Genomic DNA, 24,185 nt, shown 5'->3' with positions numbered 1-24,185 from the left:
ATTTTGAATACCAACTAAATGACCTTGAGGAGAGAAAAAAGTTTAGGGGTTGTCTATAAATAGCAATATTCATGTAAGCAGATATCCTCACAGATCAAGGCTGGACATGTTTTCTTGACCTTCTAGTCAAGACTTTTAGTAAAATCTGAAAGACAGAAATTAAGACAATATTTCTTTGTAAATTTGCTATTTGTCATAGCATACAATTTGAACACTTTAATATTTAACCTGTTAACAATCACATCCTGTGGTGACTGTTTGCACCAGAAGACATCAACTAACAATTTGTAACTAAACTAATGTTAACAACAACGGTCCTTAATTTAATTAACCGTAACATCCTGAGATAACGACCTTATCGACCCCATATTATTGGTAAATGCATAATTTGGTTTGATGTGACACCGGTTGTGTCACCAGCAAATAACACGTTCATCCTGTTCCAGCTTCTTGAAGTGCTGCCATGCTTTAGGTGGCATTCTTTAAATGTGACAGCAGCTCTCAATCATGTCTTGGATAATTGCAGCGTATTACTAGTTGAATTGGTCAATGATTGCAGTTTTTATGTGTGCTGTGATACCAGCGGTTTGCTTTGCACGAGAAATTCAATGGACCCTGTCTTATCTTTAAACATTTGTTTGTTTAAACGTGGCACTTGACACTGGATGTTCAGCAAACATTTTCAAAAAACAAAGTAAGCACACAAACATGCTCAGCACTGTCCCTCTGAAAAACAAACCTGTTACCACAGTCATCTGTCTTTTAGCAGTGCTGTTCATGGGCTGCTTATCAATTTCATTTTTCAACCTAACCTGGTTGGGTTGCCACAGTCCAACACATTTCAAAAGTGCAAATTTCCTGTATGCAGAACATTAAGTATCTTGGAATTTCCCTCACCTATTAAAACAACTTTGTGTGTACTTTCTACAACCTAAACTTAAGTTTTGGCCAATACGTAGTATCAGTCAGATACTGGTGCTTTATTACTGTGTCTGGGTTAAAATCTAAAATGATTATTATTCTTCTATGTGCAACTGGACTTAGTCTATTCACATCAATTACTAAATATAATTACTTAAAGCATTAAATAATTTTTCAATTAATTCATCAACAAAAAAAAATAAATCTGCAACTACTTGGACAATCAATTTAACATTTTGCAAACAATACTGCCAAATATTTACAGGTTCCAGCTTTTAAAACATGATGATTTCATGCCTTTCTTTATCATATTTAAAAGTAAAATAAACATTTTGACTGTAGGTCTGACAACAAGCCATTTTAAAAAGTCACCTTGGTCTCTGAAAATTTTGATGGGCATTCTTTTTGAACAATTTTCTGATATTTTACAGACAATTAATCTGCTGATGGGGTCAATAATTAGCACTGCGATCATAATAATAAATAATACTGTTTAGTATTCAGCCTTTAGTGTAATGTGAAAGGATAACTTCTGACAGATGCCTGACCTGTCAAGCACTGGCTGTTTGATCAAATATATTGTAATGCTGCATTGCTGCTTTGTTTTTTAACATAAAAATATGAACACAAAAATGTTGCATCCTCTTTATCCTAATCCTTAGAACCCCCTGAACCTTTCATGTCAAACCCCATAACTGAGAATACGATAATGGGGAGCTGACTCCACCTTATAAAAGCCTGTTTCACCTCTTTCAACCAATCTATATATATATAATATAACAGGTTAAGAGAAAATGCACTTCAATAGCAAAGGGACTATTTCAGTCAATTTCATGCTTAACCAGATTCATCACGGGTGTTCTTTTCTCACTTTCTCCATATAGTTATTCAATCTAAATAAAGACTGAAACTATAACAGAAGGTTAAGGTACAAAATAACATCGTTTCCAGGACTGAGACGTAGACTATGTATTAAAATCATGCAAACATGTAAGGAAAACTTGCAGATTCCCCCAGTGGGTTAAAATGCTGAGATCATTAAAATAATCAATGGCATTGTGTTATCAGGCTCTTACAATCAAGTTCAAATTTGTGTCAAGTATACAGCTGGAAGACACAGAAATTACTCACGAACAGCAGCAGGGGTTAACTGGGGTTAGGATAATCAGACCCTTGTAGAACAGGGAAACACGGTAGCTCTTCTTATCCTCATTTGACAATGTAAGACATATTCCCATGTGTAGAGACATGATTGCCTTTGTGCGGACACTGCTGAGTATCGTCATCACTAGTCTTGTCACCAAACCTGTTTTTCCTTTACACATATTTGTTTGTCAAGTGCAGCAAAAAAGTTGTGGTGCTGGCAGGCCAGTGGAAACCACACCTCCAGTGACCTGTATTGCAGCTAAATGAGACAAGGGGAGGAAGTTGGGGAAGGTGAGGAGGTGAGAGATAATTCTTTGGATATTGTTTGAGGGAAGGTGAGCTGCTTTAGCCTATTGACTATATAAGCAGTATATTTAAGATTCCAGAATAACGTTTAAGTGCATGTGTTACATAATTAATAGTATCAACAGTAAAATACAGAAAACTATGCATGGATTATAAGCAATTATGCAACACAATGCTAATATCCTTGCACAACTGCATATAATAAGCTTTTTTAAATACACTTCTGCTCATGTGTTTATCCTAATATGCTCTCTTTACTCCACAGATGGTGATGCTTCATCTCTCATTCAACAGGAGTAGGCCACTTGTTAAACTGTAAATAAATATACTAAGCCAGAGGGATTACAAGAAGAGAGAGAATCACTGAGGGAACATTATCAGGAAATAAATAAACTCAAAACATTTGTAAAAGTAATAAGACGAAGAGACCATAGTCAAGCTGGCAGGTCTATAAAGGAACAACTTATGCTGCGTTCCATTCAGAGACGGAGATTCCTACTTCCATCAAGAAAAAGTACAATGGAACGCCCCTCAAAGTCAGAGTTCCTACTTGTGAACTTGGGGCAAATTCATGTACCTCGACTTCATTAGTGTGACTTTACACAATGGCATTAACAATGGAGGCGCACGGGGTGCACATTGCAAATAGTGAGAAATCAACTAAAAGGCAACGTGTAGTATATTTGCATGTATTTTATTTTATAAAAAAGACATCTGTTATCACATAGTAAAACCCGTTCTGCACGTAAATTGATGTTAAAATGTTAGCATTTAGTATAATAATGTTAGTACTTATTTATAATATTTGTATTAAATATTTATATATTATTAAAATGTAAGGAGGCTGACCCGCTGACAGTGCAACTGTCCATTGACTTGCAACAGAAACACCAGTTGTCTGTCATGTTTTTTCTTTACGTTTGGTGTTTTCAACAGAGAAATTCTGACCTCAGATTTTGTATAGAACGTAGCATGAGTCACATTAGTGCACTGAGCTAAATACTTCACGACATACTACATCAACATGCTGATATTTAGAAGGTATAATGTTACCATCTTAAGCCCCTTTTAGGCCTTTTCAAGGCGGTAATATTGTGCAGTTATTCCACCTCACTGACGGAAAGGCGGGACAGAGTTGTCTTGCCTTTAAGCCGCAGCAGAGGTAGTAAAAGCGCTAAATCAGTGTCTGTGTAAATGGTAGGGGTGTGCCATATCATATCATCCAAGATAATACTGGTATAATTTTTAATATAAGACAAATTAATATCGTGATAATGACAATATCTTGACATGTTGACATAATGTCTTTATACAGTTATTCACAGCAACAACAAATGTGGCTGAGAGCAAAATTACACCAGGTGTGAGTAGAGTGGAATCAGTGGCCTGGGCATCCTAAATGTTTTATGAACAGCCTCGACTATTCAGACTCTTTTTGCGATTTACCGCTCAGAATTAATTGTCGGCAGCATCTCTCTCTCTCTCTCTCTCTCTGTCTTCAGCCTGTCCTAAACTATGTGGCACTCACAGCACTACATAATAACATATGTTTATGAACGTATGATAGCCATCGTGTCATAACAGCCTGTCAAAATACATGGAGGTGTGTGTGTGTGTGTGTGTGTGTGTGTGTGTGTAGAGAGAGCATTGAGATAATTTTTGTTCAGTTTTTACTGAATATCTGAATGCAAACTGTATTGCAACAAATCCGCTTAACTGTCTCTAAGAGTCCCTAAGGGTTATATCAACCAAATATCAACGTTGTTGGGAAAACTCTAGGAATCACCAAGGTCATAAGGATACATAGTCTGGGGACCATGAATATCTGCACAAAACTATCCATCCAATAGTTAAGATATTTCAGTCTGGACCAAAGTGATGGACAGACAGTTCCATCATTAGAGATGACTGATAAACCAATAGCAGTTATTTTGGCTGACACTGCAGACCAGGCAGGTCGTGTCATAAAAAGAAGGTTGTTGAAATATTACAAAAAACTTAAACTTTAAATTTATATGTTCATTTATTTAAAACCAGCCTACTTCAGTGTAACACCTTACCATTACGCTCATTATTGATATATTTACTGCAGTGACATTAATACGTGCGCAGAAAATTTTACAATAACTGAAAGCAGCCTCTCAAATCATTAAAGTAAATTGTTAAAGAGAAAACACTCATACATCCATACATGATTACGTCCCACGTGGACTGTTAGAGGTGGAGTGAAATGTCCGTGTGCGGGTCTCTAAATTGGTAGATGGATGATTTATGCATACGCAAAGATTTGAATGGCATCAAAGCTGATCCACACATCACTGCTAGAGACACGCGGCCAGCATGGCTAAGCATCTTTATTATCCCAAAACTGACAACATGTCCCTAAGGCATCTACGCTGTCCATGAAATAAACACGTCAACAGAGCAGATCAGCTTATTCACAAGTACAAGTCATAATCAATGATCATCACTGCAAAGTTCCTCGTGTAAAGCAGCAGCATAATGTGTTGAGTTTGCAGCATCTTAACAGCATACTGACATCAGAAAGGGAAACAACCATTACATATAAACAGCCTTCACAAGCTAACCTCTGAATGCACACGCTTACTGACAACTGATGTCTATTACTGCCATTTTCCTGCAGCTCATTATGCCTGATTTTTCTTTTTTTAAAAAAAAGCACGCTGGGAAAACCTTTCGCCATTTAGACGCTTGGCATGTATCGCAAACTTGCATTTTATCAACAAAAACATCAAGATTGTACTGCCCGTTTTGTATTCTACACATAACTAGACCGGTTGATTGTCAGGATGGAGCTCTGGCTGAGCATAATGACTGGTGCTGGGATGCTGTATGTGTAATTCCATGAGTGGGTGGAAAGTTATCGCAGACTGCAACAGCATCTACTAAGAAGAGATGTTAAACAGCCAGAGTACTGGTGTGAAAACACCTGTGGCACGTAAAATGGCCGTGAGCCTGCAGCCAGCATTTGAATATCTGGACCACAAACAGCAGTAATTTGCCAGCATGTCACTCCACACAAAACAAAAAACAAGACCATTTTCTTTCCTCTCTCTGCCATTTCTGTCTGTCAATAGCCACAGTCTAGACATCACCGGTGCAGTAGGTGTGCTGCTTTGCAGCCTTTCTGCTGCGCGATAAATCAGGCTGCCTTCCTTTCAGGTCTCCTGAGGAAAGAAAGCCCTTACACACAAGTATTTTCAAACAGGTTTCTCATGAAGATACACAGAAAAAGATTCTTCAGTCTTCTCGTTCTTACTATAGCTTCCACTTGAACAAGCGAGTCCAAAGTGTGCACTATATATAAAACTGAAAGCGGTATGGATACAGCATGTTTGTGACTAAAAAGACGCATTGCGCCTGATCCGCTACACTGTGAGCAGAAAAACGTGTCAAAACTCTGTCACCTGCCACTAAGTATGGTCATGTAAGCTTTTTCTGTGTGGGGCTGCTTCTAACAATTATATTCACTGTTGATTATTTTCTTGATTAATCGATTCTTTGTTTGTAGGCATGATATTAATTAATCGACAATCAGTCATTTAATTGAACATGTGAAATTTAAATTGATCAATGGTTAAGTGCAATGCTGTCAAAGCATATGCAATATGTTGCAGTGAGCTTTGATTGAGGAAAAATGCTTCTGGTATTGTTTGACATAAGTTTTTTTCAAATGACGATTAATCGATCGTTAACTTTACAAATAATCGATTAGGGAAGGTGCTTACAATGTGCAACTGGTTGTTTAATCTACCAAATGTGTGAAAAATGCTGATCACTGTTCCATAAAAAAGTTCACGAAGACATCCTTAAAATTTCCAAACATATTCAGATCATTGTCATAAACCGTGGTTACATGGACATTATTTCTTCAGTCTGATTGAAATCATTCTGATTTGAAATAATAACTGTACTGTCCACATGGACGCTACATAAAGTGATGCTACAAGATGTGCGTTTATGTGCCCCAAAGCATTTGATCGGTATCTAACTTTGTTGACTTCGACCTGCTGTAAAGTGTCTAATCTGCCAAAAATAAAACAGAAGAAGGGGAACGTAGCTCTTGCAAAACTCTGTCAGTATCAGCAGAGGACTGCGAATAGAAACGGAAGTTGCAGCATGTTGTATGTGGAATATGCACCAGGTATGACACCTACTGTTATCCTAACTGTGGGGCAAACATGCCCAAAAGAAACCTTTTTTCCAACCAGAGAGAAACAATTGGATTAAGCGTTTGCAAGGTTATTAGGCACTAATGTTAACGGATTATCGGAGGTTAACATCACCCGTCTAAACCTGATTAAAAACTGTTTCCAGTTTGTCTGTTAAATATATAATATCCACCTTAGACAGATGAGCCAACTATTATGTTAAGATGAATCAAGTTCAGGCAACTTCAGAAGGAATCCCTGAATGCACAAGAGTCTACCAAAACTGTTTGGAGCAATGTGGAAAACAACACACAATGAACATATAGCCAAAGTGTAACGGTGAGCTGTACGTGCTCAAATTAACAGCAGGTTATTGTATTTTTAAGTACCTACATTGGAGTACTTTGTAGGTAAAGTGGGAAAGTAATAATACAGTCTAATCATGTCCGTGTCTGATTTATCATGGCAGCACCTGTACAGCATCCAAAAGTAGCACTGATTAAAAAGAATTTACTGTAAAAACACTTCCCACTGAATTTAAAAAAAAATCACACCAAGTTAATCTTAGGACTGTTAATTGCTTTTTCAAGCAACGGAGAAAGGACCGTTTTTAAGAAGACGGGTCATTCATTTTTGGAAATCATCAAACTGGCTGGCACCAAAAAAAAAAAATTGTCCCAGGAGTTAAATCATCTTCTTCCTGTGATATAACATGTTGTCTTTGTTCAGGATCTTATCATCCTAAACGTATTCCTGGCTTCATCTCCTTCACCTGAATAGCAAGCTCCATCCTTTGACATTGAAATGTATTGGCATTGCCACTCAATGCCATACACACCAGCCTTTGAGAACGTGCCAATTTTAATTTTCAAATTGCAAAAACTGGAGGCCTAGGGCACTCTGTCTGCTTTACGGGTTCAGAAGGGATACCACAAACAAAAAAAGCAAGTGTGATGCCAAGTCAAAGCATTCTCAAGAACAGAAATAACATATGTGCAAAGGACAACTTTAAGTGCTGACTGCAATTTGAAAGGAAACATCTTAAACTGCAAAATTGAAAAAGTTGATTAACTTTATCTCTAATTTAGTTATTGTATTAAATTTAGTAATTTTACTTAATTTTGTGCAGCTCTAACACGACAAGTTTGTTAAATCAAGTTTACCAAATTCACTGTGTTATATATATCTGTATTCTACGGGTTGCAAACTAGTCAGTTATATTTGTAATTTTCTTTAACATGTTAAAACAGAACTCGCAGATCTCCTAACTTCATCATTGGCAAAATCCTCTTTGTGATGATCAAGTTAAGTCAGACAAACTTGGTTTACTTAAGTTAGTAACACTTAGAAAGAACAAGGCAATGTCACTTGTCATTGTTAAATGCAACAATTAAAAAATAATAATTAAATACAGCTAAACTTTAAGTATACTTAACAACTTACATATAAAAACAACATAAATTAGGATTAATAGTTATATTTACTTTCCTTTTTACAGGCAGTACATATCCAAGATTATTTTAAAGTAAGGTTAAGTTGTCATTGATGCTGTCAGTGATAGTAAAACTATCACTTCCCACCCATTTACAACCCAGGCACCTTTATGCTCCACAAAAGGTGTTTACACCACCATATGTTCATTACACAGTGTACACCTAAACAACTATGTTCAGATACACGCAACTCTTTAACTTCCTCTAATTCTCTCGACAGCGTCCCCTGGGCACGGACACATCCAGTCACATCAGCACAGGATAATACACCTGTGAAAAATGTCTCCTCTATTGCTCTTTATTGCTTCCTTGTATTATAATTCTAGCAAACCTTCATCAGAAACACCTACCAAATCCACACCAGAAAAGCAAAAACTGTTGTTTTACTCTTCTTATTGTGGTCTGACCTTGTTCAGAAAAATTGGGCCATTGGGGCTCGACTGTTAACTTACTCACAACACCACAACAACCACTCTCCTTGCTCTGTTTTCTCGCTTACCCTATCAATTTCTTCCTGTACGTGGTCTTTCTGTTTCTCTCATTCTTCAGCCCTCACCTTTTTCTCCTTCCCTCCATTTCCTCCCAACCCTCACAAATTCTCACAGTCTGCTGCACAAGCCTTTTTTTTCCAGGCGAGAATGTAGGCCATCGCTCTGACAGCAGGAAGGCAGCGAGGAGTCAAAGCAGCGCCGCTCTTCTCTTTTTCCCTGCATTCTGCTTGCTTACGGCAGCTGGAGACAGTATGCATGTAGTATGTATGTGTGTGTTGCTGCCGTACGTTGACTCAGAATGCCAGAGTCGAGGGACAAACCACAGCACACAGCAGCTCGTGCTCCACAGGCTACACTAAGAGCAGATCTGTTTCAGTTTTGAGGAAACGAGAGCTTCTGCACGTTCAGCTGTGTGTTATTAAAGATAATCTGGAAAATATTTTATTTTTTTTGTAAAAAAAAAAATAAAATTCCCAAAAAACAAGATTTTACCTATAATAACACTGATTAGGGTTGGGCTGTTTTCAATTTTTTAAACCGCCATAATGTTGCACCAAACAACGGACTGGACTGGAATTATACCACTAGGTGTCGCACTTCACTCAGCAGCTGTTCGAGCTCCCAAATCAGTGACTTTAATGAGCGTGAAACAGTCTACGAATAAGAGTGTTGCTGCTTTAGTCCACTTGGGGGCGATAATGCACCTCTAGTTTGCCGTAAGCTTTTTTCCTGCTGTGTTTACACCTCGTGTTGTCTGTCTTTCGGCTCACCTGTTTGTCGGCTTCAAATTCAAATATGCCATATTGGCTAGCAAGAGGCATGAGTTCTCGTTCTTTGTCAATGTACAGAGTACTCGCCAACGCCCCTCCCAAATGTGAACATGACTGAATTTATTTGTTTGTAGAAAAACAAAAAAAGGGTAAAATCTTATTTTAATATAGAGCTGTACGAAGTCTAATGCTTCGGTCAGTGTCTCCTTACCCCACTGCCCCTCTCTCTGTTTAGCATGAGACTACTGCTGCAGGGACCTCTGCATCGGAGAACAGTTGGTGAGAGACGGCTTTCAAACACAAACAGAGCGACAGGGCACACTGTAAGCATCACACAGCTCACGATACCAAACGGGTTTAACAGGGTTTTAAGAATCGAGTCATTTCAGGATCAGTGTGAGTTTTCTGGAACACTTAAACAGCTCAATGTCCATTATTAGCTTATGCTAACCGTCAAACAGTGAACTGACTTGGAGAAGAGCTGCTCGGCGATGGTCCTTCAGTGCTGCCTCAAACCTTGAACATTAATGGCAGACACAGACAGTTTGCTGATTTGAATGGCCACTTAAGGCTGGCTCTGAAAGCAAGAGGATCACCTCAGACACCTAAACTATGTTGCAGCAGAAAAAAATGTTCACAGCCTGGTACAAAAAAAATGTGTGTCCCCTGCAGGTCTGTGATGTGTGATGTCTTCTTTTTATTCCTCAGCAGCAGTTTGTCACTAGCGGGGTGGATAAATAATCTGTTGATCTGTTTAGACCTGATCACATCAGACTGATGGATAAGAGGTGCAGCTGCTGTGAGTGAATGCAAACTTCTAGACCTCGCAAAATGAACGGTTAAGTTTCACTTTCAACGCGCCTGATATTTTGCTGTTCCATCTGTGCCTTATGAATGTTTTTCAACCACGCTCCTAATAAACAGTCCAGCTCCATATATAGTAAGTCTATTTGTGGTGGCAGATGTTTTAATCGTGATGTGCCGCCACAAACAAATAACAGTGTGGGAACAGAGCATGTGAGCGGAGAGGAGCGGGAGGATTTTGGCTAGAGCGCCTTTTATAAAAAGCTGGAGCATCGACATATCTCTCGCTCCATCCCGCTCCAATTTCGCTCCAGTACCGCTCACACCACGCATCTGAAGCATGTCTGACCCAGAAAGTACTTTAAAAGGAAGCTGAGAAGTCATCAGTACAGGTGTACTATTCCTGTAATAGTAACAGACAATGATACGGTACAAGAAAAAGAGTGTCGTAACATTGTTTCAGTCGTTAAAGATTCACTCTGGAATTGCATTTACCAAAAGTAGGAAAGTGTCATGGAAAATTGGAGCATGCAATGCCATGTGATTCAGGTTATGACTGACAGTGCCAGCAACATGATAAAAAAAATTAAACTCCTCCCTATCACTGAGGAAGAGGATAGTGAGGTGACCGCTGGTGCCAGAAACAGCAGCAGTGCTGAGCATGAGGAAGAAGAGGATGAGGGACCACCTGCGCTCTCACAAGTCAAACAAGCTAAAATTAAAATACAAGGCAGATGTTTTTTTTTTCTTTTTCTGGAGTGAACGCTGAGCAATTTGAGTGGAACGGGGTGAAATGTGAGTGACGGGTGCAGTGATAATTAGCAGAGTGGGCTGCATCACCTCTGAGCGGGCGAGCGGGCAGAACGTACAGCTCTGTGCACGAAGAGCGGGATTTCTCATCGCTCCGCTCACATGCTCTGATTGGGAAACACTGAATACTCACAATAATAGGCTCTGAATCTCAGACAGCATGGCAACTATTTTGCAAATTTCATTTGCCACACAATTTCACTGCAAACCCCATACCTAATAACACTGCAACATGCATCACATTTTTTTAGAAAAGCTGTCATGGAATCAGGCATGTCAGGTCACAACAATCCCAAAAACAGCCTGCCAGCCTGGGACTGACGGAAAAGTCTAGAGATTTACAAAATTATTACGATTCTTCCTGAGGAGGACATGATATCTGCACCAAACATCAAGGCAATGCATCCAATAGTGTGCAACATTTCAATCAAAAACGAAAATCATCTGGGAACAATGAACATCCGTACAAAAATCAGCACCAATCCACAAAGTAGAAGTTGAGATATTCTACAGGCTAAATTACAACTTTCAACCAAAGGTGGAGCTAAAGGAAAAGTCAGAGGATCACCTAAGTCACTGTGTTTCATCCTCTGGGCACCATGAACATCTGTGCCAAATATCCATGGCAATCCAACCAGTAGTTGTTAATATATTCATTCAACCATTAACACCACAGGGCATCAATTCAGGGGTTACATATCATATCTTTTGATATGATATGTCCCAACCATGACAACACGACTGACTCTGCATGCTGCATCCTGATGTTGACAATGATCTTTAATTAGATCATTAAAACAACGTGTCAGCAGCTTCAGTTTCGCTTCATGCTTGAGAAAAGGACAGGTGACTGTCTGTGAGGACAGCCAGGTAAAGAAAAGGCAGTGGCACCTCACTGCACATTGGTATGAATCATCCATCTAATGAGGTTGACATTATTCACAGACAGAGCAAGATGTTACATCATTTCATTCAGAAAGATAACGATGACAAAAATGACCAAAAAGTGTTTAAAGACTAAAGGAAGGTACAACTGACTAAAAAATTGAGTGCAAGATACTAATTTAGAGATAATGATTCAGGTTGTAGAAGAAGTATAACATAAATATTAAACTGTGCCGCTACCAAAGATAGATTTTACAGTTACATAACAACACTAAAAGGCAAACAACTGTATACGCTGAGACATTCATGTGCCATCATCCCAAAAAGTTGCTGGACGCTGTGGCAGGGTGAGCCTTGCTGATCCATCTGTCTCAACAGACAACAATCATTTTATTTGCAGGCCGCTCTGACCCTCAGTGAAAGCATCAGAGTGACATTTTCGCAGGGTAGTTGCAGGTATCCTGGGTGGTGGGGGGTTCAAAACAAACAGCATGAAAACCTACTACAGCTCCGGCAGAAGAATGCTGTGACAGTGGCAGGCAGGCTGCAGCAGTGCTGAGTGCTAAAATGGCTGCTCATTCTCCATACAGACACAGAGCCTAGCTGGGAGGAGGAGGGCTCCCACTCCCAACAATTTGCCTCAAATGTGGCTCATCCTTAGGTGGGCTTCACCGCAAGAGCGCAGAGCTAATAAAGGGGAATGCCGTTGCTTGCAATAGAATAAATATTAACCACACGGGATTATACTCTAATGAGAGACTTAAAGTGCTCTTCTAAAATCATCAAGCAGCAACAATTTCCTCCCTCATCTGCTTCCACATTCTCATCAATATGCAAACTCGCTTTTTTACCTACAGAGATGAAGGTAACTACAGCGCCACGGCATGTCATCAGACTGTGACAAAATCCATATCTTTTCCACAATCCAGTTGCATTTTGGGGGAAGAGAAATTGCATCGATCCCCGATTTATGACTGTGCATGTATTGTTTGATCTGTCTTACATGCAAAAGGACAAAATGAATGAGACTTTTATTTTGAAGTTTGATAAAAAAGCAATAAAACAACAATTCTGACTATTTTTGCTTCATCATTCCAGCGTTTTTGTTTTGTTGCCCACAGTTAGCTTGTGCTCAGGCAGTCACGTCGCAAACTTTGAACTGAAAAACTGGGGCCTACATTGAACTCTATATCCTGGCTCTTATCTGGACTTCATCTTAGCCTAGAGGGGCCCAGCTATAATGCTTTCACCTAGAACATGGCAAAGTCAGCAATGCCAATACTACACAAACAGACTACATGCTATCATCGAGCGTGCTCAAGCAAAACAAAGTAGTCAACTGTAAGATGAGTAAAGAAGATGTATTTGCAGATATTAACTAAGCAATTAAAAAAATATATTTCAAAAATGCAAGTACGAAATATGATAATCAAGTATTCTTTTTAACTCTAAGTGACTACATGAATCTTATTTTTGTACTAAAAATGTGTGCAAATTGCCACTGATCAAATCACAGTTTGAGGCATTATCCAAACTAACAAAGAAAAATCCATGTGAGGATTTGCCTGGCTACATAAATGAATAAACATGACCTGACTAACTAACTTCACATAAGGTCAAATTGCTTTGAGTTGTTGTTGCAGTTGCTTACTTGCATCACGAGTCTAAAAGCAGCCAGTGATAAAGTACAAAAGAAACTTTGACACATTGAAAAGGGTTTTACTCAAATACCTTCCCCCTCCAATGTAGATGAAACAGATTAGTGTTGTTCATGCCTGATTATCAGACGTCTGTTTACATTTTAAAGACAACACTCATGACATTCAGGTCCACCTTTCACCCAATTTTAAAGTAATACCAATGCTTAAGCAGACTTTATGACCAAACTATTACAGTACTAATAATGATTTTTATTCCCATCATAACTATTTTAATCAAGCAAGAAAATCTTACAGAGTGTAAAATGTTATTTATGGGGAATAAATCATCTTCAAGAACATGTCTTTATGTTGTATGTTATGTATAATGCAGTTATTCATTTTTTGATGCCACTCTCTGTCAGTGCAAAAAATAAGTGCAAATTAGAGTTGAACATGTTGTTCCTAAACCATAATGGGATGGGATGGAAATACTTGTTTGTATCATCTGATCTGGTTTATATGCCACAAAACAAAATTAATGAGACATGGTTTTTTATTTGAAGTTTGAAGAAGTGGTTAAACAATTATGACTATTTTCACTTTGTTATTACAGTGTTTGATTTGTTTACAGCTCTGATGTATTCACTTGAAAAAAATAACCTGAATAACTTAGGTTATTCAAATCATTTAGATTTCAATGCTAGCTGGTGCTTCATTGTCTTGGAAAACCTGTGCAAATCAGAGTTTATCATGCAGGAGTCAATATTAAGTGGTACAGACTTATCCCATGCATTTTTAAGGATGATACATTCATGCATTCATTTAACTGGAGCAATAGACAATCAGTGTTTTACACTTAAAGGTGTTCAATCAAGTCATCCTCAGTTGAATTGTAGGTGTTGCACTTACACTTTTAAACCAGAACCACTACACACTACAACAGAATACGGGGTCATTTAAGGTGAATTTTGGTCATTACATTGATGCTAATCTAAGGCTGTAGCAGCATGTCGTAGATCCACTTTGAAGCATATTTTAACACTGCACACACGTTGTCCATGAGTGTTATCTGAAAACGAGCACAGGCTTTTTGCCGCATGCAAATAGGTCAAGATGTCCTTTCAGATTTCGCGTGCAGGACGCAAGTTGCGGTTAAATCAGAAATGAATCGCAGCGACACCTCGAGGCCGTTCGCGCGGTCTTACATAAGCAACAGCCTGATGTGTTTCTATGCAGGTGGCTGAAGGAGCAAAATGTCCCAGCGAGCACTGCACACGTTATGTATTCAGTTGGAGAAGATGGTGTCGGTGAATTGTAGCAACGTTGTGTGGAAAAATCAACAATGAGTCAGGCATGTTTGGAGGCCCTGAGCATATGCTCCGCTGCAGCGGCCAGTTAAATCGTGGTTTGTGAGGATGACATGTTGTCATGCATTTCACGGCGGTGTGCTTACCTGTTTAGTCGTCCGCTTAACTTGTAAATAAAGAGAAAGAGCCCACGGGGTCCTGTGTAAGTTGTCACGCTGGATGATTAATTCCCATGCAAACGGCAGCTTGCGTGAAACAAGCCAGTTAGCTAACTTTAGCTAACCAGCTTAACTTACTGCTTGCTTGGGTCAATGATAGTCAGACGTCTTGACTTTTTTTTTTTAATCCAATGTTACTTTGGATTAATAATTTTGCGGTGAGCCGTGGCGAGCATGTTGTAAACCCAAGTAGGTTAGCTTGCAAACCGGGCAAAAAAGTTGCGTGTTAGCTGGATCGCAAGCAATTTAACGTCACCTTATGTTGACAAACAAGCCTGCGTAGTTAAAATCACACACACGACTTGGAGCTAGCTAACGCCAGGCTGCTAGCACGGTTAGCTTAGCTAGCTAACCAGCTCGCTAAATCCAAACCTTGTTCCGAAAATCCCTTTTTCGCTGCGTCCGACTTATATCCCATCGGCAGTGGCGAACCGTAAGTAACTCCGAGAATCACTTGTGGGTGCTATCTGCGTTTCAATGACGGCGCACTCGCGTTTGCAAACCCAAGTTATCGCTTTGGTCTCTGCTCTCCGCCATTTCCAATCTCTCAACACAAACAAACAGGGCTGCTCGTGCGCACGGAGCGTCCAGGCGCGTTCGCGAGGAGGGCAGCGGGCAGGAGCCTCTGCTGTGTTGACAGCATGGAGACCTGACTATTGATTATTAGTGTCACCGCGACGTTTGTTTTAGCATGATGCAGAAGAAATGTACCTGTTTTGGCGACGCTATGAAGAGTAACTGGAGTACTGTATAGCAACGATACCCATAAATTATTACAGTATTTTCATAGGGTGAAGTCACGTAAAGTGGGACATCAGGTAAAATGGGACAAATGAGGTTTTACAGAGTGGGCGCTTTAAATATTGGCGCAAGTCACTGAGCATGTTGTTGCCACAAATGTGTTTCGCGTGAAACAGTCATTTTTAGTGGTCTGAGATAAATAGCATGGGCAGGGCAGAGAGTCAAAAAGTCACTGGTCCGAGGACTTGCAGGGAAAGCCATGTGGCATGTTGATTTTCTCATTTTGGTAATAAGGGAACTGCAGCTAGTGGACAGATGTAATGAACAATGGTACCCATTCATATAGGCCATGCCAGAATTTACCTCTTTTTGTGTTTGTTTTTTGTTTCTTTTTTCTTTCTACTTTCTAGTTTCCTCTGCCAGAATATGAAACACATTTCCTGCACTCTGGTGAATTTGTAGTATGCACCAATTTCTGTCTTTCATTAATCACTTTATTGTATAAATGTATTTAATTTTGGCAAAATAAAACTCCTCTGCTGCTTTCACATTTTTATGGGGGGGAGTGGCCCCTAAATCTACACCTATGCAGCACTTAGCAGTCAAATGGTTATATCAGTCAAATGTTTACCTTGTTCAACTCTGTTGCCCATGCTTTTAGCTGCAAAGCTGCATATTATGTGAACACATACTTGGTCATTGAAGCTGATTCTGATACTCTTCAAACTATAGGCCTCCCACAGCAGTGTGTGCATGTGTGTGTGCATGTGTGTGCTGATGCATTGTGTAGAATCCATAGTGTCAGGTACATAGTGAAGCATGCTGTCTGATGCACTGCAGATAAATAATTCATATGGGTACAGTATGTTTATGACCATCATTAGTACTTAGGAACTTTGGCTTCACACACAGAATTGAAAAACACATGACATTTAATGAGGAGAACAACAAAATCATTTTAAAAAGTCTTGAATACAGTTTGTGCCTAAACTAAAGGTGACACTGAGGACATGGGACATTTTATGTGAATGTGAGGTTTAAGTAAGCAGTAGGAAGTTTCTTCAGTTAAAATCTCTCAATTTTTTTAGGCAAAGTTGACTAATTCTAGTGTTTTTCCTCCAGTATTCAGTGTTGTAATTCTTATAAGCTTGAGGAGGGGTTTAACCCTTTAAAACCCAAGAAAATCATCTTGATTTCTTTCAAAAACAAAATTACCTAAAAATAAGCAAAAATAGTTTTTGTATGAAACGAAAACAAACAAGGCGATGACTTGGAAAATAACAATACTAATAATAACACAACAACAATAATTTCTAAAACATAATTTGAAATATACATTGATGATAATTATAAATATGTTTTCTGGACATTTTACCCCAATTCCCCAAATTTGCAGGACATTTTCTGCCAAATTGCTGATTGCCCCCCACCCTGTGTTTTTGCAATCAATATAACCAACTTGATCAAGTTTCAGAGGATTAAATGCTTGTTGGTTTCAAAGGGTTAAACATGCATTCAAATCTTCATGTCAGTGAATAAAACAGCACAACACTTTATTCATTTCTGTACTTACTATACATTAATCTGACATAGTAATCTGAGAGTTCAAATTATGAGGATTTTCAGATTTTTCTCTGCTTTGCTTAATTTGATTTATTATTTGGGCGTCTGATATGAAACTGTATTTTGGAGATTTACATGGACTTTACTCTATCAGAGTATGGAGACAGTGAACAGCACACTTCCTGCTGTTTACTGTTTCTCTGTTGCCCTTACAGATGTGTGCAGCTGTTCCCTGAGGGGAAAAACATGCTGTATACATTTTTTTTTTATATCTCTTCAGCTGTAAAAGTTGTTGCATTACCACAATTCCAGTCTATTAAATATCCTGTTGCTGCTTCTCATGTACATTGCACTCTGGGCATTGTGATGACATATGTAACAGTTGAGAAGGAGAGTAGCGTGAGTATGGGCGTGCTTCAGGAGGTATTCTGGGCAATACTCTGAGAAGTAATTACATTGTGTGTAATATGTTGATTGGTCACTTGCATTCCTTTGGAGCTTATACTTTAAAGTTGGAGGTTATGACTCATTAGAGAGGGCATTTGGATCCATGGGAACTGTGATTTGATATTGTTTATTTCCTTTTCAAAATGTAATAATTGTTGGTAAGCACCTCATTAAAGCATGCCTGAAAAGGGTGGTGTTGAAGATGAGTCACACATGGTATTCAGGCTTATTTTAGGTAACTGCCCACATTTACTATGTGAGTGGCAGCCGTCTTATTCATAATATGCAAATGCAAACTTTAACTAACTTGCTGCCAGTTGGCTTTTTTTCCCAGGTATTTTTAAATGCAATGGCTGAGATAACTTGTCAGTCAAGGGAGCAAACTCGAAAAATATCTTCTCAGTAAAACAATCATTTAAAAATCAGAACTAAAAAGCCTTTGGGAGAAGTGAAAATAGCTATTAAGACAAATTACTTACCACATATACAGCCACTTATCGTACAGCAATGACAGTGAAAAGAGGGGGAAGCTATAGTGTGAAGAAATTCTGCTGTAATGTCGATATAAATGCACCCAGACAGAAAATGTATGCAGGGAATCACGAACCACATTTGTTATGTGTAGTTTTTTTTATATCCAAATATAAATCGTGTGCAAAACAGAGCAGCAGAGGAGCAACAGGTCCTTTCTGAGAGTATCTGTGTTACTTAACTTGTGTTTGTGATTGTAGAAATTTTCACTGGTTGCTCCACTTAAGAGCTTTAACGATTAGTTTAACCCTTTGAAACCAGGATCAATGCCACTTTTCTTGTGCTGTTTCAGTTGCCTTTTACAAGTGTTTAAACCTTTGAATCCTGAGCGACTAGGTTCAATTCCTTTAAAAAAAATGGGGGAAAAAAGACAATGAGCAACTTGGTAAGAAATGTTCCACAAATTGCAGGAAATTAGTAGGTTTAGAAAATTATTTTTTTTAAAGGTGGGGAAAATGTCTAGGGGAAAATCTTGGAGAAAACTATATTTTCATAATTATAATTACCCTTTTGTTTTTTTTCCTTAAAAAAAATATTTTTCAGGTAATTTTCTTGTACTTTTTTACAATTTCTTGCTAATTAGGTGGTTATTTAGTTTTAGGATGCTCAGGTTTCAAAGGCTTAATTTATTGTGGAATGAACAAAAATTAGAAGAGCAGTTGGTGCTTTTGAAAATCTTGGGCCACAGGCTCCCTCCATCAATGCAATGACAATATGTTTACCTAAATATAATAATAGTATTAAAATAACACAAGTAATGTGAAAATAGAACCTAGATATAAAGATTTACAGAAGTGCAAGTTTAAAAAAAAGGGTAAAATAAAACAAAAATAAAAATCAGTAGTTGCATGAAAAGACAGGATATAAGAGGAATTAATATATATATGTTAACAAGACTGCAAAGAAATGTGTGCTGTTTTTTTTTTTTACAGAGGTGCAAACAATTTAATGTATTACTTAAAGCAATGCATTGCAGGTCTGTTTGATTTAATGTGTCAAGTTTAATCTGAAATCATTAAATCTGTGACTTGAGTCTGACTCTAGTCCAAGTCATATGACTTGAGCCCACACCTCTGCTGTTCAGGTCAATATAACTACAGTATCATATTTATATTATACTTTATATTTATACTGTATAATAGTGCATAGTATTAGTGCATATTTACAGGGATTATAGCATCACATTTACACAAAGATAAGTAAACACAGATAAATTATATACTTACTTATATTTTCCAAAAGGTTGCCATCAAGAATTCCAAAGATGAGTGTGTTTAAATTACATATATATATATTTTGTTACCCTTTTATGCAGAAAGTCAGAGGTGACAACAATACCAGGAACTGCCAGACTGTATGGAGAGAGCAGATGAGCAGTTCTGAGAACAAATCAGCTGCTGTATTTAATCAGATGGACGATCATCTGCCTGTGCCTCGGCGGGCGAGTGGTGACTGTCTTTCATCTGAATCATTAATACACGGACACTATTGAAAGCTTTTGCCTTTTGCACATTGGTTTATATTGAATGGTACTTTTCATCCTACAATAAATCTCTTTTTTCCCCAACAAACGCAGATCATTACAACATGGGAAGTCACTTTCTGTTGCATCTAATGTTTATGCCACTAAGCCAGGCCCCAGAGAAAATGAGGTGAAATGGAAAGCTGTGTGGGACTATGGAAAAGGTTAACAAAAGTGTGTATAGAGTGTGGATTTCAGTCACCACACACATTTTGGTGAATTTAGACTTGATTTGACAATAAATAAATAAAAACTTGTTCCACCACTTGGACTTAAACACTCATGACTTCTCACAGACTTTTGAAATAAAAATACTTAAAGATAATTAAAAAAGGTAATTAGAAAGTGTGCCACAAAAATGTTTATTTCCTGAATCAACTTACATTAACGCTCCTCACTTGACTCTTCATTTCCCTTTTTCTTTTTCTCTTTTTTTAACCAATCCCACAGCATCCAATCAATATCTTTTAAAATCGCCTCCCCTCTGGTTCTTATTCTTTTCGCATGTGTTGGCCAAATTAGCTAAATCAATGAGGAAGGGTAGCTCATACAAACCTGGTGAAAAGCGTTAAAAAAAAGAAACCTTACGGAAACACAGTGTTGCAGAATAATGCACCCAACAAAGGCTTTTGATGTGTTATTTTGTAAACTGTCAGATATAACCTCTGTGCTGAGTTTGGCTCAATTCCCCACTTTTTTTAAACCAGTTCAACAGCATCCGATCAATGTGCAGGAGAGAGCAGTGAAGAGCAAACTTATGTTACTGAGTGTCAGTTTGAAACAATTATGCCAACATTAATTTCATTAGTGTACAACAACTACGCTGTGGTCACCAAAAATGGAATTGCAGTTTGCAAAATGTGCAGGTCAAAAATGACAGATGGAAACCCAACAACTTCCTGTTTTATTCAACATTTAAAGTTGAACCGTACGTTAAAGTTAATATTAACATTATTAGCAAGTTAATACTTAGATAAAGTGAGCCTCTTCCAGCTTTAACTAATTTGTTAAATGCAAATTTTTAAAAGCATTGATTATTTTTGTGAATTTAATATAATATTAGGCTTCTCTGTTGTTAAAATGGCTTTACATTTGGTGACTTGCGTAGGACTCGGGACTGGTCTGACCACTGGCCTGTAACAACCACTTTATTCAGTTATGATTAGTCATGTTTTTGGCAGTGTAAAAATAGTTGAACCACCAATTTTATGCCTGAAAAGGCCAACAGTCATTCCACCTTTTTTTTCACAGCTTCTTTTATGGACTGCAACTGCTGTTTATAGACCAGCAGAAAAATAATTCACGACCAGTGACGGAAATTTGAAAGCTTTTCTGTCTTGAAACGCCTCCATGTGAACGGCGGCCGAGGGCGTGATGGTTAGATCCCTATTACGTCAGTCGCCTGGAGTCAATGGCTTCTGTTTCCAAACACATAAATCATTGAGCTACAATCAGATAAAGACGACTCTCTGATTCAAAACAAAATATTTCATTATTAGCTGGTGGGATTTCCATTTTCATCGTGAGGAGAAGTACTCCTGAACAAAGCCGAACGTAGTTCTCCTGCTATTTACAGTCAATTTTATCAAAACAAGTAGCTAAAATGTCCTCTGAAACACTCTTCCTCTCCTTCAAATAATTTCCTTTTCTTTTCTTTTTATTTCTCAATGCAGCTAGAGTCAAATGATCATGATAATTTAGACATAAAATGATCGTGTCATAAATGTCAGATACAATTTAACACAAATTAGTAGTGCCTGTATTCCAGAGTTATGTTTGAGTTCCTGATATGGACTTGATGCTAAATAAATTTGCATTTATAACAATTTATGTCACGTGATGTATATAGATTACTGTGCAGTAACATAGTGTATAAACATGGAGTAATACACTTACGAACACAGCTCTGCTCTTTAAGAATACCATGTTGAAACTGTATTTCTTAGAATATTCCTAATTTAACAGGTCAAGTTTGGTACTCTCACCTTATTTTTGTGCACTTCTTTTGGACAACAATGAGTGATAGGGTTAATGTATTACTGCTCACTTTCATGAAATTTCACGGGAAGAACGAAATCTGTGTTAAGACTTTTGCAGACAGTGTTTAGGAAGAGTACTGTAGAAATATGATTTTGAGCAACAGGATAAGAGATGGAAAGAAAACAATAAACTGTAAATCTACATTCAAAATGAAACATAACATGACTCAACAGATATTTTTTTTCCATCCTGAAATTGAGGATCAGCAAGTTGATTATATAGATTTCAATTAAAACTGTGTTAGAATGGGACGATTTATTTCCTAAATGAATTGAACACAGATTACGTTAGAGAAAATTAATTATTTTGTGACCGTAAGTCAAACATAAAAACTGTAATACCAGGAGCTGGTGTCATCAAGAACACACAGTCCTTTTTTAAAAATGTATTTATAAATGAAATACTGAGTTGTTGCAAGAAGAAAAATCAAGTGCCTTCTTTTTTTAAAAAAAAAATTTTGTTATGTAAATATAAAATATTATATTTTTCAACTTTTCACCTGAGCAAATGAATCCAGAAAAGAATTTCATATTTACCGATTTTAATCTCAGACATTGCAGGCGCTTGCATGCACTGAGAAGAAGAGCACAACTCTCAGGTGTTCGCCTTGTGAAGATAAAATTATATACTGACATGCATCGTAGTGCACAGCTGGATGGTGTTTTCCAGCACGGTCATTTGAAGAGTTTGAACTTGCGCATCAGTTGCTGCACAGTCTCTTTAGGACACGGCTTCAGAGCCAAGCAGGTGGGGATGTTCTCTGGTTGTTCGATCCAAAGCTTGTGGGCCACACCAGCCTGTGTCAAAGTCTCCGCCAGACCAGAGAGGGCGGCCTCGTCCGGAGCCTGGAGAAAACAACAACACATGACACTTACAGTAGGCCAGGGTGTTAAAAAAATACCCAAGAGCCACAGACCCCAATGACTTGACATTTCATTCCAGTGCTTCAAGTGAGAAAATACAAATTTGTAATGGATTCAGTACTGACCTGCAAATCTGTCCAAAACACATTGTTTGAAATTAAGACCCCTAAATGTAACAGTAAATCTACATAAACAAATAATCTATCTGAATCTACATTTTTAATAAGAACCCCTTAGAGATTAATTATTATTGAGCTGCTCTGACATTACTCACAAAAATCTCGCCTTTAGAAACACCATAAAAGAAGATACCATATTCCATTCGAAATTCCATCATTTTATAATTTCTTTGCTCATTAGCACACACTCATACGAACTAGAAAACAATTCAATACATTATTTTGTTGTTAAGACATTACTTCAAAATTCGGCACCTTGCTAGCACATCAAAGAGATGTTTTATTAGTAAAAACCAAGCTTTTAAAAAGGCCTCACATTCAGTTCTTGCCATGTTTTCGCACGTGTTAGCCAAGTTAGCTACATTATATTAAGGAGGGTAGCTCGGAAAAAAACGGTGATATATGAAACTTAAAAGGAAGCTGCAGTTGCCGAATAAAACAACTTAAGGGGACAACTTTTAATTTGTAATACCTATATTAAGATAACCGGTCCAACCGCTGTTATGATTAAAATACTAAATATTTGAATGGTGTTTGGTGTGACTCACCCCCAGGACCACTTTGTGCATGGAGTCCAGCTCGGCCAGGTACTGCTGTGTGTCCGGGTCCCCGTAGTGAAGGTGGATGGCGGCGGTAGCAGCGTGACAGGCCTGAGTTATGACGGCCCCCAGGGGCCAGGACAGCTTGTGAACCAGATCCGACCGGACGACAACATACTGGACCAACCGGCTGGGAGACCCGGCTCCCGTAGCCGCCATTTTTTCTCCAGCCCGGACAGGAACCGATTCAGGGTTTGTTTTTTTTCCGGTTCAGCCGATGTGTAGTTTATTATTAAACCATTTTATAACGCGACTGCACTCTGCCGGTTACCTGTAAAACTGCAGCCTGTCTACTTACGCTGCAAAGCGAAGGAACATCTTTTACCTGCTTTTAACCCTTTGAAGCCCAAGCAAATTGGCTTGATTTCTTTCAAAAACATGTGAAGAAGGCAATTAGCAGATAAAGATGAAATTACCCCAAAATTAGAAAAAAATTGTAAAAAGTTGTGTCAAAAGAAAATTACGTGAAAATTTAATAAATAAAAACAGAAATGACCTGGATAAACAGTGCTTAAAGTGAGGAGAATACTTACATGTTACAACATTATTATATTTTTTTCTCCCTAGCCATTTTTCCATTGCAGCCTTGTTTCACCTATCTAACATCAGACTCGTCTCTCTCTGTTTTATCATTTTTTAAAAAATATTCGTCTAAAATACTTTAACTGCAGCCTGTTGGTGATCACTCTCTCACATTCTCAATGAGCAAATAGTTGAAAAAGGAATTGAAACTGACC

At 38.1% G+C, this 24,185-nt stretch overlaps 2 protein-coding genes across 5 annotated transcripts in view; both read right to left on the bottom strand.

Annotated features, from left to right (window-relative positions):
* The window catches only part of ncoa1 (nuclear receptor coactivator 1), a 71,940-nt gene extending 56,402 nt beyond the window's left edge, over positions 1-15,538 (bottom strand). For 3 of the 4 annotated variants that reach the window (XM_042504031.2, XM_042504034.2, XM_042504033.2), the window contains exon 1: positions 14,892-15,538. The gene's annotated coding sequence lies outside the window, so the exon portion shown is untranslated. The remainder of the gene's footprint in view (positions 1-14,891) is intronic. The other variant, XM_088089173.1, reaches the window with a different exon arrangement.
* Positions 15,539-22,259: 6,721 nt separating this feature from the next.
* On the bottom strand, positions 22,260-23,671 carry ptrhd1 (peptidyl-tRNA hydrolase domain containing 1). Its single transcript, XM_042503513.2, has 2 exons — positions 23,398-23,671; positions 22,260-22,652 (listed from the first exon to the last, which is right to left on the bottom strand). The coding sequence occupies exons 1-2, from the start codon at positions 23,605-23,607 to the stop codon at positions 22,482-22,484; spliced, it is 381 nt and encodes a 126-aa protein (XP_042359447.1). The 5' UTR covers positions 23,608-23,671; the 3' UTR covers positions 22,260-22,481.
* Between the last annotated feature and the right edge of the window lie 514 nt (positions 23,672-24,185).

This window comes from Plectropomus leopardus, chromosome 16, assembly GCF_026936395.1.
Source record: "Plectropomus leopardus strain MGB_pleo_1.0 chromosome 16, ASM2693639v1, whole genome shotgun sequence".
In the NCBI taxonomy this organism is placed as follows: Eukaryota; Metazoa; Chordata; class Actinopteri; order Perciformes; family Serranidae; genus Plectropomus; species Plectropomus leopardus.
This window is presented reverse-complemented; position numbering and strand designations above follow the sequence as displayed.

Excerpts from the sequence above, each read along its gene's own strand:
- ptrhd1 (XM_042503513.2), bottom strand. The coding sequence starts at position 23,607 with ATGGCGGCTACGGGAGCCGGGTCTCCCAGCCGGTTGGTCCAGTATGTT. Across the intron at positions 22,653-23,397 it reads TGCACAAAGTGGTCCTGGGG|GCTCCGGACGAGGCCGCCCT; the intron begins GTGAGTCACACC and ends TGTTTTCTCCAG.